This window comes from Miniopterus natalensis, chromosome 6 (assembly GCF_054644295.1).
Source record: "Miniopterus natalensis isolate mMinNat1 chromosome 6, mMinNat1.hap1, whole genome shotgun sequence".
NCBI lineage: Eukaryota > Metazoa > Chordata > Mammalia > Chiroptera > Miniopteridae > Miniopterus > Miniopterus natalensis.
Genome location: NC_142086.1, coordinates 55,185,063 through 55,202,497, shown reverse-complemented (window position 1 = coordinate 55,202,497; position 17,435 = coordinate 55,185,063). Strand labels below are relative to the sequence as shown.

Sequence of the window (17,435 nt, the reverse complement as noted above, 5' to 3'; positions counted from 1 at the left end):
TGTGGTTAACCTAGTTCTGTCGGAAACTCAGATGCTCTCAAGGTCTAGGAGATAATGTAAATGAGTGAAGTGGGCTGGAGTGAATGCCAATCTAATGAGAATAGCCCTACCTAGCTCCAGATTGTTGATTTGGTTTTTCAAAAGAGGCCAGATTTTTGCATTTTTCTTTTCAATTTATAAAGTTGGTAATTAATTTAAAGAAATTTTAACTCTGACTGAGTAGCTCAGGTGGTTGTAGGGTCATCCTGTTAACGACAAGGTTGTGGGTTTGATCCCTGGCCAGGGCATGTACAAGAATCAGCCAATGAATTTATAAATAAGTGGAGCAACAAATCGATGTTTCTCTCTCTTTCTCTCAAAATCAATTTTTAAAAAATTTAAAAAGCATTGTGCTGACCAAACACATCTATGACCTATTAAGTCTTTGCTTATGATTTAATTATATATTTAGTGTGCTAGAAGTTATCAAACATGCTTTCTTTTACTTAGGGTGTTCAAAAAGAGGAAAGAGAGAAGTACCGAAGGTTATTGGAGAGACTCAAAGAAGGTGTTCATGGAAACTCTGTTCCTCCTGTAGCTTCAACTCATCACAGGTAAATATGAGCTAACAAGATCCAGTGCTTTGCCAGACATCTTTTTCCTTATTTTTGGAAAGGGAATTGGTAGGAACGATTTTATGGAAAAAAGATTAACATTGAAACAGCTAGCCCTGTAATATGCCTGAACAAATTATATCTAGTAATGGATTATATAGAATAGTGCTTTTACAAAATACAGTTTTCTGTTAGCTTTAGAATCCCTTGTTTAGTTGTACTCTTACTTGAAACTCTGATATAGAAAAGTGGAATCACTGGTTGAAATCACAAAGCAGAGAGTTTTTTCAACCTCCCCAGCATGCACATTTCCCACAATCTCTGTCTCTCTCTGCTGCTTTCTCCCTCTTCTCCTCTCCTGCCTGTCCCTCCCTCCCTGTCTCCTTTCCTCCCTCTCCCTTTGTACACGTAGTTCCTGAGGCATCTTAGTGGATGCATCTTAGCACAATTGGGAACCTTCCACTTTAGAGACAAGATTAAAGTCACCCAGATCATAAGAAGTTTTTCTTTTAAGATTCCTTGTTAATTACATGCTCTAATGATTTGAGCAAATAGATGAGAATGGCAGAAGGAGTTGTCTGACCTTATATTCACATGTAAAAAGGGGACAAAAAATATGTGAGCTCAGGATTGAGGTACATTTGGTGATTTTAACAAGTGAGACAGAAATTATGTAACAGCAAGTTGAAGGTGAAATTGTCACAAGACTAGCTTGTTGAGTACAGAAATAACAAAGGAATATTTGGGAATTTAAATTTTGGTTGTGAACTTTTAAAATTTTAATTCTCTTAGTTGAGTCAGTGAGAATGTTAATATTTTTTCCATTTTGACTAGTGGTTGTTGAAAGCAGAGCTGTATGCTTCATGAACTGTTGGTTTTGTCATGTTAGCAAAATCCTCAACCTGTTTAGCTTTTTACATTTCAGCTTTCAGTGTGTTGTTTTAGGATCCATTTCAGTGTATTGTGTAAAATTTTCCATCTTTTGACCTGAGTTTTATGACATGAGATTTTTCAGTCAAGGTGGTGCTGGGGATTGAGAACATGCAATTTTACAAATAGAACAACTGGAGGTTAGTAACTTGGCTGAAATATTAAAATCAGGATTAGACTCCTTTTATCCTAGTCCCAGGTAGTGCTGTATTGCATCCTCTCTCTTGTAAATTCAGGGTAATCAGTAGCTCCTCTATGGAGAAGCTTGTCAGACAGAGATAATGAGTATTTATGATAGATTTTCCTTTTGTATCTGAATGTCTTCGCTTTTTGTGTTTCTAAGTTCTCAAAGATGTCACGTGGATACATTAAAGACCAAAGGCTGGGGGGAAGAGCAAAGTCATGGAGTCAGAACAACTCAGTTTGTTCCAAAACAATGTAAGTTCCCAGATTTAGCCTATTCTTGATATACTGAAATTAGTCCATGTGCATATAAAATTGAATGACATACTTGTGAAAGATGGTGTACCAAACCTTAAAACTGTATCAGACTCCAGGGCATTGACTGGTTTATCCAGTACCAGTAGTTTAGTAAAAAAGTTATTTCAAGATGAAGCAGATTTATAAAATACCTTTTGATTGTAATTCCTTGCTTCTGTGTATATAGTAGTACGTATTTTGTGAGCCTAAAATTAATTTCTTTATATTTCTTATATTAATTTCCTTGACACTAAATGATAGCTTACCAAATGAGCAGACATCAGTCAGTTTACACTAAAGATATTTAAAGAAGAAAGCGATTTATGCATTTTTAAGCAACTTGATTTGTAACGAGGCTAGTGTCTTTGGAATTTATTCTAACATTTCATTGTAAGTCAATGTCTTGATACTTTGGAGACTGTGTAAGTTGAAATTCCAGCTATATACTGATTAGTAAAGAAGACACTTTATTTTTTCTTTTCCATCCTCACAGATAGAGCTGCTGAAACAAGGGGACCTCTATGCCCAGTGAGGAGTGAAAAGAGGTATATGGTTCAGTTCATTCTAAGTTTTCTTTTGACATTATTTTCTTTATAAGCTATATTTATGAGTAAACATGTCTAAAGAATTGTGGACTCTCCTCAACTCTGGTAGCTGATCAGCATATATGGGTACATAGGTAGCTTTTGTGTCAGATGCCCACCCTAACTTGGGAGGGTGGCTTTTTCTCCTAGGCGTTAGCGGTTGGGAGATGCAGATGCCATTTAGAAAAGAGTGTGGGTGTGGTGGGCATCTCTAGTACATGAACTGAAGGCAATTCTGTGTGCCTTAGGATTTGGGGTGATAGTTCATTTACAGCATAGTCTGGTAAAGTATGGCCCCTGGGCCAAATCTGGTCCACCTGCCTCTTTTTCGTAAGTAGTTTTATTGGAACACAGTCATGTTCATTCATTTGCATACTGTTTATGGCTGCTTTTAAACTAATGGAAGTTGAGAAGATGTACCAACCCATAAGACCTGCAAAACCTAAAATATTTACCATCTGATCCTTTTTGGAAAAGTTTTGCTGACCCTTGTTTTAGAGGACTATATTAAACTCAAGGCAATTTTCATTGCAAATTATTCTGTCTTATTTCTAAAACTAGTCTAACAGGTGCCAGGTTTAAATCATCCAGTCAGTCTGTAATCTCTATATTTTTTTTCCTCAGATGTTCAAAGGGGAAAATTTTGGATATAGAGAAGACAGTTGGAATCAGACTTGAAAATGAAGGTGTAAGTAGAAACCCTAGTTAAATTTTATATCTTTTTATTCTTTCACCTGACTTACTATTAATATTTTGGTGCCCATGAAAAATAAGAAAGATGACCTATGTTAATTTGATTTCTAATTTTGTTTTCTTTGAAAAATCAGCAGAATTGAAGATATACAACTTCTAGGAAGGTAGCTTCCTTGAGTTGCTAGATTTTTATCTGTGTGATAGCCACCTTTGTGAGAAAGACCAATTTGCCTCCATCTGAGCCCCGGCTTCTTTTAGAGAATTTTTAAAACCATACATCTCTAGGAGAGATATATGCTCAGGACTTTATTTTCAGAGTCAAGATTTTAGATTTACTTGAAAATAGTACCAATCGTATGCTTAGTTAGACTTTTCCTATATAAGTATCAGAATAAGAAGTGTTCCAGTGACCTCCATTGCAATACCAACATTTTTAATAATAATGGCAAACACTCCATATCCAAAAGAAACACATTAAATTAAATGTAAACTTGAAATTTGAGATTATTTCACGTTTTAGATACATACAAATACCAAAGTGTAGGGGACTGCTTTGTGTTAAGTACAGTATCAGTTTGATCAAATTTCTCTTCTCTCATTAGATCTCTTCATAAGAATTAGTCTTAAGGCTAAGTCATAGTCTTAAGCCATGATCTTAAGTCCTAAGTCTTAGAACATTACCTTCTCTAATTTCCCCATTTTCAGTAATTCAGAGTGAAACCCTTTGTGTTTAAGTATCATTTACCACCATGGAACAAAAGCTGAAAGAAGGGAAGTATTAAGCCTGGGAGAGGATGGATGGGGTGGTGGGGGTGGTAATACTTTGAAGACCGCATTCTCCTTCTGTCCCTGCTATACCTGAAGGCTTTGCTGCCTGCGGCTGCGGGAAGGGCCAGCAGCCACTGGTTTCCTAGGACTGGTATACCTGGCAGTTAGCTAGAGTGAAGAGGACTGGCTAGGTGTGTTGAGAGTGTGGTTCTAGTCCAAAGCTCTATTTCTAAATAAATTCACTAATTTTAAAATAGTTTGAATACAGATTAAATTCAGTATTAAATGTACATAGTGTCATGATAAGGAAACATCTCACCAGAGTTTCTGGGATGCCGGCAGAATTCTACTTGTTGACAGGAATCGTGGTTACATGGGTGTTAATTTTGTAAAAATTAAGTGATACATTAATCTTTTGTGCATTTTTCTATAATTTATAATTACTTTTTAAAAAAAGATGAAATAGAACAAGTTTGCATAATATAAGGATAGCGGTGGTTTATTCTGAGTGATGGGATTATGGGTTGTATATTTTGCTGATTTAATACTTTATTTATTTATTTATTTATTTATTTATTTATTTATTTATTTATTTATTTTTTAATATGTCTTTATTGATTTCAGAGAGAGGAAGGGAGAGAGAGAGAGAGATAGAAACATCAATGATGAGAGAGTCATTGATCGGCCGCCTCCTGCAGGCCCCTGACTGGGGATCGAGCCCACAACCTGGGCATGTGCCCTGACCAGGAATCGAACCACAATCTCCTGAATCCTAGGTCTATGCTCAACTGCTGAGCCACGCCCGGCCGGGCTAATACTTTTTTATATATATATATATATATATATATATATGTATGTATTTTTTAAAATATATCTTTATTGATTTCAGAGAGAGGAAGAGAGAGGGGGAGAGAGAGATAGGAACATCAATGATGAGAGAGTCATTGATCAGCTGCAGCCTATAACCCGGGTATGTGCCCTGACCGGGAATTGAACCCTGATCTCCTGGATCCTAGGTTAACGCTCAACTCCTGAGCCATGCCTGGCTGGGCTATATATATTTAAGTAAATTATTTTTAATTCAGATAAGAGAACTGAAAATACTTTTCTTGTTTGCCTTCAGGGAAAATAGTGAGTGCTGTGTTTCATGGTTTTGTAATCGAGGTGTCCTGTGAGCCTTACATCTTCCACTTTTTGTCCCCACTTGCAGGAACATAAGCTAAATCTACTCATTTGAGGATTTGCTAATTCTCTGTTCTTTCGAGGAAATGTCACTGTTTTATATTTCATGTGTTATGTATGTTTATATGTACAAGTATTAAACAAGTCAATAGAATATAGAAACTTTTTTACTTTTTTGATCAGAGAAGAGGACACCAACTGGAACCTGACCTGTCTGAAGAAGTGTCAGCCCGACTTTGCCTGGGCAGTGGAAGCAATGGCTTATTCAGGAGGAAAGTGTCAATACTTGAGACAAAAGAAAAAAATTGCTCAGGCAAAGAGCGGGAGAAAAGAATGGATGATCTTCTTGAACTTACAGAGGTATTGTTTCTTGTGTTGATCAGAATAAGGGACATGGTTTTGGATAACCTGATTTATTTAAGACTTGAGTAACTATTTTGAAGAGTTTCTCCAGGCTAGGGATAAATGTATGAGGAAATCAGGTGTAAGGGCTATTCTATCACTGGCTACATGGATGGTTAGTGACCTGTGGGAGTGGCCTAAGGGATCAGATTAATGTTTAACAAATGTGGGTCGACATAACTGTCACATGTCTTGGAATATAACGGATTCTTTGTAGAGTCTTTCTCTAACCTTCAAATATTTTGGGTTACATAGAATGGGTTTAGCATGAGGAATGAGTTCATTGCAGTTTTAAGTGATTATGGTTTACTAAAATTGTCCTTTTGTTGATTATTGCATTTGAAAATAGTAAAAACTTATAGACAACAAGGAAATGAAGGTAGTTAAAAATTCTCATTTTAAAGGTAAGCCAATATCTTGGCTCCTTCTTCATTGTTGTCTTAGTAGGTGGTAGTCCTATGAGCACTTACTATATATTGGGCATGCAGGTGGAGAGAGAGAGCCATAAAATTATAGAATTGTGTGCAGTGGGGAAGCAGTATTAACAAAGAATTATTAAAAATAATTTTTATTGGGTTTATAGATTTAGTCTTGTAGCTTCACTATGTATTTATCTGCATAATTCTTTAGCTGAAGCCATCTATTCATTAAGGACTCTCTTGTTAGACTGCTGCCTAGTTTTCCAGTTTCTGCCTGTTGCTTACTCTCCTTGTGTCCAAGATGAATAGTATGGTCTCTTAGGTGTCTTGATTTTATTACTTTGATGTATTTAAATAAAAGGTTAGGAGGGAAATAAGGAAGTTTTGTGAAAGGAGCAAAGGCTAGTAAGTTAGACAATCCTGGGTTCAAATCATGGCTCTGCTTTTTAATAATTTGTGACTTCCAGCATGTAACCTGAAGGCTCTGAGCTTTACCTTTTCTATAGAATGCTGATTTTTCCCCTACAAGCAGGGATTAATGATGTGCTTCAAGCATCTGGTACCATGTTTGGCCCACAGTGCTCAGTAAATGGAAGTGGGGTAATTGAGACTATACCTGAAATGTAAATATTACCAAATTATTATTTTCAGAAGCTAATAATTCATCTAGCATTTTAAAAAATATATACATATGTATATCTTTATTGATTTCAGAGAGAGGAAACGGGGGGAGAGAAAGATAGAAACATCAATGATGAGAGTCATTGATCGGCTGCCTCCTGCACGCCCCACACTGGGGATTGAGCCTGCAACCCAGGCATGTGCCTGACCAGGAATCGAACCTCGATCTCCTGGACCATAGGTCAATGCTCAATTGCTAAGCCACACCAGCCAGGCTCAACCAGCGTTTTTTATGACCATTAATAAGACTGTTATATAAGTTTAAATCTTTTCATATTTTAATTTAGTAGGCCTTTGATAGTATATTTTTCTCAAGGGTCAGGTGATACAGAGGTGAAATTGGCTTTTTTCAGTCTCAGGCTTTCAGTATCTGATAGTGGCTTTATATTAAAGTAGCAACCGCTGAACTTTCTCATTCAGGACATGGAAAAGGAAATCAGTAATGCCCTAGGCCATGGCCCACAGGATGAGGTCCTAAGTAGTGCTTTCAAATTGCGAATCACTCGAGGAGATATCCAGACCTTGAGGAACTTTCACTGGCTCAATGATGAAGTAAGTTGTGGTCCCCTGTTCCCCCTTCCTCTTAATATCGTTATGCTTGACTATTTACTATCCATAACCAAAGTGATATTTACTCAATTATAAGGGGTTGGTAAAGCAGCTTTTAGTTTTATCTAAAACAGATAGATCTTGAGTCTTAGAAAGATGGTTAATTCTGATTGCTTTAATTAGCATTGTTTCCTCTTCTGCATCTGTGCTTCATTTCATCTACCACTTCATTCACTAGACTCCAGTGACATTTTCATAAACCCTGGGTGCAGCTGATGAATGGAAGAAAGCAGCAAATATTTATTTTAGATGAAGTCGTATAGGAGCTGTTTTAAAATAAAGGGGTATATTGATCACTCTATACTCTGTATCTTTTTCTTTATTTCATTTGAGTGATAACTGTAAAACTGTCTAATTGTCATCTTATATCCTTACATATTTAGCTAAAGCTAGTTTTTCGTTCTTTCTAATTTTCCAGTTTGGTGGTCCTTTACCCAACTGCTCAGTTCCTGCATTTTCTTTCTTTGCCTGCCCTCCTGCTCTCCCCATAACTAGTGACATATAAACACATTCTTGTAAAACTAGTATGTTTTGTTTCACATAAGTGTAATATGTTTATTACATAAAATTTAGAAAATACAGAAAATGAAAGAAGAATATTGTTTAAAAGCGCCACCACAAAAAAATTAATAAAATATTAATGTTTTTGGTCTATTTCCTTCCAGCTAATATTCTTATTTTATTTTATTATTATTTTTTTAAACATATCTTTATTGATTTCAGAGAGAGGAAAGGAGGGGAAGAGAGAGAGAGATAGAAACATCAGTGATGAGAGAGTCATTGATCGGCTGCCTAGCCCGCAACCTGGGCATGTGCCCTGACCGGGAATCAAACCCCGATCTCCTGAATCCTAGGTTGATGCTCCACCGCTGAGCCACGCCTGGCCGGGCCCAGCTAATATTTTTAAATTGAGGTATAATTTATATATAGTAAAATTTACTTCCAGTTAATATTTCTGTATATTCTTTGTGTGATACGGTTACATACCTTTTCATGATTGCAGACTTCCTCCTTGATTTCCTTCCCTTGACTCTTACTAATATGCCTCAAAAGTACAATTTCATTCCTTCTTAATGCCTCCCATTTTGTGCTGATTATTTTTATTTTTCATATTCTGCCACAGAGAGTTCTTTTATCCCCTTCTCTGGTACCTTCCCTTCACCAGGCTTCTTACGATCTAATGAATCCTAATTTAGTTAGGTTAGAAACTTAGTTTTGATAATGTACTTGCCATGTTCCAATGTTTACTCTCTTGATGTTACAGGTCATTAATTTTTACATGAATCTTCTGGTGGAAAGAAATAAAAAGCAAGGCTATCCGGTACTCCATGCATTCAGTACTTTCTTCTATCCCAAATTAAAGTCTGGGGGTTACCAAGCAGTGAAAAGATGGACCAAAGGGGTCAATCTCTTTGAACAGGAACTAATTCTGGTACCTATTCATCGGAAGGTACATTGGAGCTTGGTGGTGAGTCCAGAGGGTTAATTGTTGGAGTTTGGATAATGACCATTTTCTTAAGTAACGAAGGCTACCCTTTTCTGTCCAGTGTCCCTTCTTAGTTCTTGAGTTGAACAACTTGGAAAGATAGAAGAGAGTTGCTATAGCTGAGTAGCTTTCATTTTTAACAAGAAAGTTTTAGTACACATGGGTCATTTATTAGTTTTGTTTACAAGATGGTACAGGTTAGTTGTAGAAAAGTAGAGGTATAAAGAAAAAAGCAAAAAAGAAATCTCATTACTCTGAGAGGACCATTAATGTTTTGGGGATTGGGATTGAGTTTCTAAGTGTTTTTGAAGGAATAGAAGTATATATAATTTTATAGAAATGAAGCTCATATCTGTTATGTTTATAAAACTAAGGTTGGTACATGTATTGATTTTTTTTTTAAGAGATGCCTTTTTTTTTTTTTTTTTAGAAATAAAATTCTGTCCTGTTACGATTGTTTCTGGATGTTAACTTTTTTCCATTATAGGTGATAGACCTACGAAAAAAGTGTCTTAAATATCTGGATTCTATGGGACAAAAGGGCAACAGGATCTGTGAGATTCTCCTGTAAGTAAAGGCTAAAAATCTTCACTGTTACCTTGTTAGGTGATCTGTCTTCTGTCTAATCCTGGAAGTCCAGTGTATAGTCAAGGCTATCTTCCCAGTTGTTCGGGACTTGACTTGAATCCATCTTTTTGTTTAAAAATAACTGAATATCTGATTTTAACTCTGAAGTCTTGTTTAATAGCATCATTGAAAGTAAGTTTGTCATGTGTTATGATGTAAAATATATTTTAGAATCCTGTGATTTGAATTAGATTTCTTTGGGATTGATACATTATTCTGAATGTTCTAAAGTGCTACTAGCTGGGGAGTATTATACCTCTGAATTGTTAAACCTGCTCATGTTCTGTGCTTTCCATGATGATTGGGTTCATCTCTTATAACCCAGAGGTAATTTTTAAATTAAATCATACCGTTTGTAGGCAACTATTTCAAATAGTAATTGCTAGAAACCTGCCCTTAAAGCATAGCTATGTAAAGTGATGACATGAATTTCATGGTGAGGAAGCAAATCCATAAGACAAGTCTGTTTTGAACCTCTGCTGTTTACTGGAAGATATGTAGGTTCCTGTTTTTAATTTTAGTAGGGATACTAAGATAATTTTAATACGGATACAAATACCATAAAGTCCTTTGTAATTAAAATGTTGTCTTCACAGGGGTTCATCAATACATTCTTTCTTTGTTGTTTTTTAGTCAGTATTTACAGGATGAAAGTAAGACCAAAAGAAATGTTGACCTGAGTCTTTTAGAGTGGACGCACTACAGCATGAAGCCCCACGTAAGTGATGAGCATCAGTATTTCAGATACTCTGCTGCACTTGCTGTCAGAGGCATGTTACTTAGACTTGAGCTCCTTCCTCCCTCCCCTCATATACATTCCTAGGCATGCATTCTCCTGAAGTGCATGTACATCTTAAGAATGATCTACTTCTTAGTCTTGTAACCCAGATGTTTGCTTCTTAGCCTTATCTTGCCTAAATTGTAAATGTTATCTATATGCTAGCATGTCTCTCAAAAAAAAATGGAGAAAAAAAAGAAAAACCTCAATAAATTCAGGTCAGCTACTTTTCTCAGTTGGCCCTAGTGAAAATTTGAAGTTTTGTTCAAAACTTATCTGGGATTGTTTTGTATTTAGCTCTTAAGGGTCCCATGTGTGGGTCCTCAAGAGCCATGTATGCTGTTTATGAAGGGGCTTTGCATTGTGCCGATTTGAGTCTCATTCAGGGCTGAAAAGTACGTCCATCTTTGAGTCCTGATGGCATCTTTTAAAGTACGCTGTGCGAATCCAGTGTTAGCCCTAACCCGTGTTTACCTGGCCAAAAGCATTTTTGTTTCTAAGTTGAATAATTAGAAAGGTAAGCTTTAAAATTTCCTGAGGAGAGCACAGATACAAGAAGCGTCCGTTAGGATGAATACCGTGTTCCGGGAAATGTAGTAAAACAAGTTCTCTTTATTGTATATTGGCGTTTATAGTTCTCTCCAGTCTTTAAGAGATGCCGGGCTTGGGAGAAACGTGAGAAGTACCTACCATATGTTTGCGTGGTGTGCATGTTTAAACGATCTTTTTCCACAGTAATCATCTGTATTTCTTTGACTAAAAATTGAGCTGTTGTCTAGTATGTTTTCCAGCAGTTAGGATTAGATTCTCTTTTATTACCTTGCGCTCATTATAACAGAGAGCCAAAGTGTGTAAGGGACTGGCCCAGATTATTGCAGCTGGGCCGGGGAAATGTGTGAGCTTATCACCTCACTTTGCCTCAGGACAGAACTGAGCAATCAAGGCAAGATTTCCTAATTGGTTAAAGCCTATGAAGATGCTTTTATCTCTCCCCTGCTTGCAGCCATGGGGGTCCAAAGCAGTAGTATTTTTTGGGCTAGGGAAGAACAGTTAAACTCTGCAGTATTGAAGTAGGTTTGTTGTCTTGTAAGCATATTTCTGATTGAGCCACACTTAGTCCTTTTTAGAATTTAGAAATGTTTCTGAAATAATTCTGACTAGAATTCCATTCCCTGGTAATAAACCTTTCAATTGGTTTCTTTGTGTGAGACATGGAACTCTCTTTCCTTTTCTCTTTCCTTCAGAAAAATATTTTCCATGGGGTCACGTCCTCCATGTCATGGTTAGGATTTTTAATACTACATAAATACTGATTGTGTGTGTGTCTGTGTGTGGTTTGTGTGTGTCTCTGTGTGTATGCATCTGTGTGTGTAATACATACTTAATATTTAACTTTATATTGTTTACCCACAGTAGTATTTAGAGAAAGTCAAAGAAGTTTGTATTTGATGAAATTTTATCTTTTCTTCCCTTCTTTTTTTATAATTTTAGGAGATTCCTCAACAGTTGAATGGGAGTGATTGTGGAATGTTTACTTGTAAATATGCAGATTATATGTCTAGGGACAAACCTATCACATTTACTCAGGTGAGTGAAGACCCTTCCTCATCCACTTACGTGTTACTAGAGGAGACAGGCTTAGAGCGTGTTACCAGTGCCCGGCGCACTTTAAGGTCCTAATGGTGGTAGCCGTGCTACCGTCACTGCTGTAAACCTTGGCTGTAGCCCTACTCTGGCTAGTATGAGGGTTTGTCACTGTATCTGCTCTCAGGTGTATCCTAGTCTTCATGACTATTGGGCCAGTTTGCTGTCTTTCAGCTCCAGTGTTCACTGGTTTCTGGGTATTACTTATATTTTTAGCCAAGGGAGGCATGTCAGAATATGTAACAGCAAGGGGAAATCAGGCCTCGTGAGAACCTAAGCCATGGGTCTAAGATGTAATTATGAGTACTGCTTTCCCTTCTGTTCTGGTTATTAGTTCTCCATAGCTCTGCATTTGAGTGAAAATTAAAATATGTTGGAAAGCCTTTGAGAACTTGTGTTTGTAATAGTGGATTCTCAACCTTTTTACAACTGAGGATAACCCCCTTTAAAAATACTTTTCTTAAACAGACCTCATTTTGGCAGATGTTGTCTCCCAAACTACTTATTGAATAGTAGGACTGATAACCCCATTCCAAGCTTTGGGGCAACATGAAGTAACCAGGGCTCTGATGCTGAATTAATACAATTCCAGTCTGAGATAAAGGCACTTATTAGTTTCAGCATTTCACTAAGAGTAAATGTACAGTTTTTTACAACATGTTTTGAGCTATTTAAAATGTACAAATCCATGTATTAAGACTTTTTAGTTCCTCCAGGTGGGGAATCACTAGTTTGTAGTAAAGTGGTAATCCAGCTATTTATAATGAGACACCAGGAGTACCTCAAGGGTAAAGACCTCTGATTTCCTCAAAAAGAGGACTAGTTGAGTTACAGGTAATTTTGGATTTACCTTGTATGTTGCTGCTTTGAAGATTGCCCCATGTAGTGATTAATCAGTTAAAGCCGAATAACATTAAGTGAAGAATGTTCTTTGATGATGCTTCTAAGTAACAAGCAGTTATTTGTTTTGAACCTAATGACATGAGATTTGAAATGGAGAAGTTGCAATTTAAACATCATTAGCAATGTGCAACATTTGGTAGAGCAGAAAGAAATTTGTGGGTTTTTTCTTTGCTTTTATAGAGTTCGCGGTTTTCTCGTATAAAAAGCAGAATATGTTAATTTGAGAATGTTTTGAGACTGTATATAAGTAGAAAAGCTGTCTATTGTGCCACCACTTGGATATTCCCAGTTTCGGTACATGGGTTTTTGTTACAAGGTTGTTGGACTCTAATTCTGCATCCTGCTTTGATTTTCCTTAACATGTAAAAATACTAATGATACATATAATAATAAACATTATAAACCTTTTTTATGGCTTCACAAATCTGTACCATGATGTAAAAAAGTCAGGCTTACCTAAAGGACATTGGCATCCTATTTATTTACATGATTGTACCTAAAAGTTGTTGGCATTGTGGCAGTGAATATAATGCACGTGTGTTTGGTGGATTCTTTGCAGCACCAGATGCCTCTCTTCCGGAAGAAGATGGTGTGGGAAATCCTTCATCAGCAGTTGCTGTGAGAATGCCCTGCCCAGTCCCTTAGCTGCTGGTGATTCTTTCATGGACGAACGTTTTCATATACCTCATGCACTGTGGGTTAAAAAGTCCCTGCATCACCTGCTCTCTCACAGGCACTGAGCTGTCAGACATGCATGAAGGCCCTGCACCCAGTGTCCTGACTTGGTATGCGGAGGGCTGCTTGCAACCCTGTTTGTAAGACTGTGCCTGCCCAGAGCCCTGGACTGTTCAACCCACATAGGAACAAACGCTAATTAATACTTTTTTAAAAGATTTTTTCCCCTGTGAATGTGGAAAATGCAGGATTTATTCTATGAGTTGTTGTTTTCCGTGTTTGTCACGTGTATTTGTTCGCTCACTCATCTGCAGACGTAACGGGCAGTGGCTGTTTTGTGCTGCCCTTTTAGAGTTAACTTTGAATTACTTGTTTGAACTATTTATTTCTGAAAAGAATGTTAATCAAGCTGCCACTCCCTGCTGATGTGGAGGGAGGAAAATCAGTGGGGGAGGAAGGAAGTGTTAATTAACATCTCTAACGCTAGAGCGGGAACTGCCCACTTGAAGCTGGAGGTCTATTTTTTTGAGGCTTGAAAATGCCAGGAGAAGCGCTGGGGTTAGGGCTCCGATTGCCTGTCGGCGGAAGCCTGACACTCCGGCATTGGCATGGTGTGGAAAAGTGGAACTGTGGCCGAGGAACTTTGGCTACCCAGGCATCTTCAGAAGAGTGTCATGGTCATCTAAAGAGACTTTCCTTTCTGGAAATGAGGTGACTGCTACTCTTGAAACTGGATTTGAAGTAACTAAGCCCTAAATATTCATTTTCGTCCCAGATCTGGTTGAGTATAAACCTCAGAATTGTAAGGGCTGGCCTCAGCTGTTTATTTCAAAAGATACGATTCAATTTAAAGCTATTTTTCCTCAAAGTTTTTTTTTTATATATATATAGAAAGCTGAAATTACGTTTTGTATTCATTAGGATTTACACACCCTCCCCCCCATTCCACCCCTACTGAAATTTGTGGAAGAAGATTTAGTACTTGGCTCTGAGGTTACCAGTTATACAATAATCTATTTTGCATATGAAAGTTTGTATTCAACTTTTTTGTTCATTAAAAACTTTACAGTGGTTACGCATTTTTAATTTCAGAAAGTTTAGAGTTGGTCAGAACATATTTTGCAAGATCTAGTGCCTAGTGTTGCTTTTCCGATGTAATAAAAGGTTGCCTGGCAGAACCTGAAAAGTATATGCTGAAATGATTTCTAACCCTTTCCCTACTAAACTCCCACACTTGTCCTGGTGCACAGGGAGGCGATAAAACCGGAAAGACTGGGCTTGTGCTAGCTGTGAATCAACATGTCTGCCACCTGGAGGGCCCCAGGTTGCTGGTTGCAGAGGTGTGCTCTCGCAGCCAGTTTTCCCTGAGACACGTAAAAGTCTTGGCGTGGGACCTGGGACATGTGATGCGGACTGACACTGCTGCGCCTGCGTGATGGCCAAACCAGAGGACGTGTGCTCGGGTGGTGATTAAAGAATGAGCCAGATGTGCTGCCTCTCCGCGCTCGGCCTGCGGAGAGCCCTTCCTACAGCCTCTGTTCCTTCCCTGAGGCTGCTGGGTCGTGAGCACCGGGATCAGTCAGCTGGCTCGGCCCAAGAGATTTACTGGGGAGCATTATACTAAAAACCTGGCTCCCACTTGGCGCTAGTAGGTTTCACCTAAAAACGAAGTCCCTTGGTTAACATTTGTTCCACGTGGGGTCAGCGCTGTCTGGGGTGGCAGTTTGTATTCTGCCCATATGGAGGAGGCTGGGGATTAATGTGTTTGTGTTACATGATAAGCATCTGAGGGGCTTCGTAGAGCAGCTGTTTCCTGGGACGGAATGAAATTGATAAGCGCAGAGGTAAGTTAGAGGGGCATTCTACTTTACCCTGACTCCCTGAACTTAATATACTATAGACCACGTTTTTCTAGGCACTGACATGTCTCTCTTGGTGCAGAGAAAACTTGTAACAGAATTTTTATATCTAAACAGTTTATGAGAAATGCAGTCTGGTGATAAAAATAACTTGATTTTATCAACATTATATGTCAATATTGAAATTAGCAACATTTAAGTCAGTGAGATGATATATATATTTTTTATTATAGTAGTTTGGGGGTCTGAAAAAAGCTGGAGTGACTTTTTTAAGTAGGCAGTTTCTCCTAAAGATTGATTAAAATGAAAACACACACACTCAAAACTGTTGGTGAACAAATGTCTTTCTCATGCTTGACCTTGTACCAGAGTGGGGATGTGGGGATGTGGGTGGGAGGGAAACAGATGGGGCGTGTGGAAAATGTTCTGGAGAGCCCCATGTCCTACCTCAGTTACCTAGGGCTGTTAGACTTCTGATCACTTTTTTAAAAAATATGTTTTTGTTGATTTAAGGGAGAGGGGGAGAGGGAGAAACATCAATGATGAGAGAGTCGTCATTGATTGGCTGCCTCCTGCACACCCCCAATTGGGGATCGAGCCAGAATCGAACCGTGGTCTCCTGGATCCTAGGTCGATGCTCAACCGCTGAGCCATGCCGGGCCGATCTCTTCTTCTGAACTGGGAAGCACAGCTTGAGGGATGCCCTGTGAAATGGGGGATGTTTGCCTGCAATGTGAGGAGTTGCTTGGTGCTGGGACCAAGGTGTGGGTGTGGGGAGAATGTGTCCTTGGAGATGCATTGAACTTCTGATACAAATAAACAAGGTAGAGAAATTTAAGTAATAACCTTAGTACTGTATTTCAGCTACATTATTTAAATTGGCTTTTGTGAACTAGTTGAGAATCTAATTTCTTTATGCTAGTTTCTTTGAGGAAAAACTCTAAGGACCCAGTATTTAAACAAACTTGTGGTACTTGTTTGTAAGTTGGGGATCTAGCTGGCTGTATTGCTTTGATAATTTTTTTCTTTATATTTACCTAATATATATAAGGAAGGGATTTGGGTGTTTGAAATAGGTGTTTTTATATATTTACCAGTAAGTTTATCTTTCATTCAGTGGTTTTCAAACTTTTTATTGCAACTCAGTAATAAATGTACTTCATATTGTAACCAATACACACATGCATGCCATGTGATTATATGTGGACACAAAAGTTTTTACAAAAACATTACTTACTACCCTCTGAATTTTATTTTGGTATTTTTTAAAAATGTGCATTGTGACCACCAGATTGATTTCTAAACCCATTGGTGGGTGGAAATCCACAGTTTGAAAACCACTGCTCTCAATGAACTGACAGCAAGATGCAAATTATGTTTAAAACTATAAAGCTTGAGACTACAAAAATGTGATAAATAAGGGGCTGTTTTGAGATGAATCAATTCAGGAAACAGGCCAGAAGCTCAGAGGAAATAAGTCGTATAAACAGTCCTTGTTCTTGGCATTTCCTAAAATATGTTAAGTGAAAGTCCTATTACCTCCATGTAGGATGTAAAACAAAGACTTCTGTGGCCCAGTGAATGTGTGTACCGTGTGATGCAGGGCAAACAATGACTTAGCGTCTCAATCTAGCATTTCTGAAAACTTGGACATTGAGCCCTTTTCTGTGACAGCTGTGGAACTATTGTATGGAAACACTTTGGAAAGTGTCAGGAGAAGCAACAGAGTTCTTGGAAGCACGTGCTTCAGATATACACTGGGGAAGCATCCTCCCCTGGCCCACCCCAAAACATGTACTGCCTCCTTAAGATCATATGGTGATCGTAAAGTCTGTGGTTCCCACTTACATTTTTAAAAATTGTATCTGTAATAGGTGTTTATAGTGGGGGGAAAAAATACTGCTAAAAGGTAAAGAAAAAGAATTTTGCAAACTTACCACCACCCAGTTAATAACTCTTAGTATTAACATTTTGGTATAAATCCTGGTCTTTGATATATACTCCTTCATATGTGTGTGCGCGTTGTGTATGCTTGTGCATGTATATATTTTTGTTAACAAATGGGCTGATATGATACATATGGCTATATAACCCCTTTCTACTTAATTTATCTTGACCATAC

General features: G+C 37.8%; 1 protein-coding gene across 1 annotated transcript in view; it reads left to right on the top strand.

Moving 5' to 3' along the window:
* The window catches only part of SENP2 (SUMO specific peptidase 2), a 29,364-nt gene extending 14,724 nt beyond the window's left edge, over positions 1-14,640 (top strand). The window contains exons 7-17 of the mRNA XM_016200093.2: positions 490-593; positions 1,867-1,961; positions 2,497-2,548; positions 3,212-3,275; positions 5,414-5,590; positions 7,153-7,284; positions 8,606-8,809; positions 9,315-9,394; positions 10,088-10,172; positions 11,724-11,819; positions 13,339-14,640. Of these exons, the coding sequence (XP_016055579.2) occupies positions 490-593; positions 1,867-1,961; positions 2,497-2,548; positions 3,212-3,275; positions 5,414-5,590; positions 7,153-7,284; positions 8,606-8,809; positions 9,315-9,394; positions 10,088-10,172; positions 11,724-11,819; positions 13,339-13,401 (1,152 nt within the window). The 3' untranslated portion in view covers positions 13,402-14,640. The remainder of the gene's footprint in view (positions 1-489; positions 594-1,866; positions 1,962-2,496; positions 2,549-3,211; positions 3,276-5,413; positions 5,591-7,152; positions 7,285-8,605; positions 8,810-9,314; positions 9,395-10,087; positions 10,173-11,723; positions 11,820-13,338) is intronic.
* Positions 14,641-17,435: the final 2,795 nt, after the last annotated feature.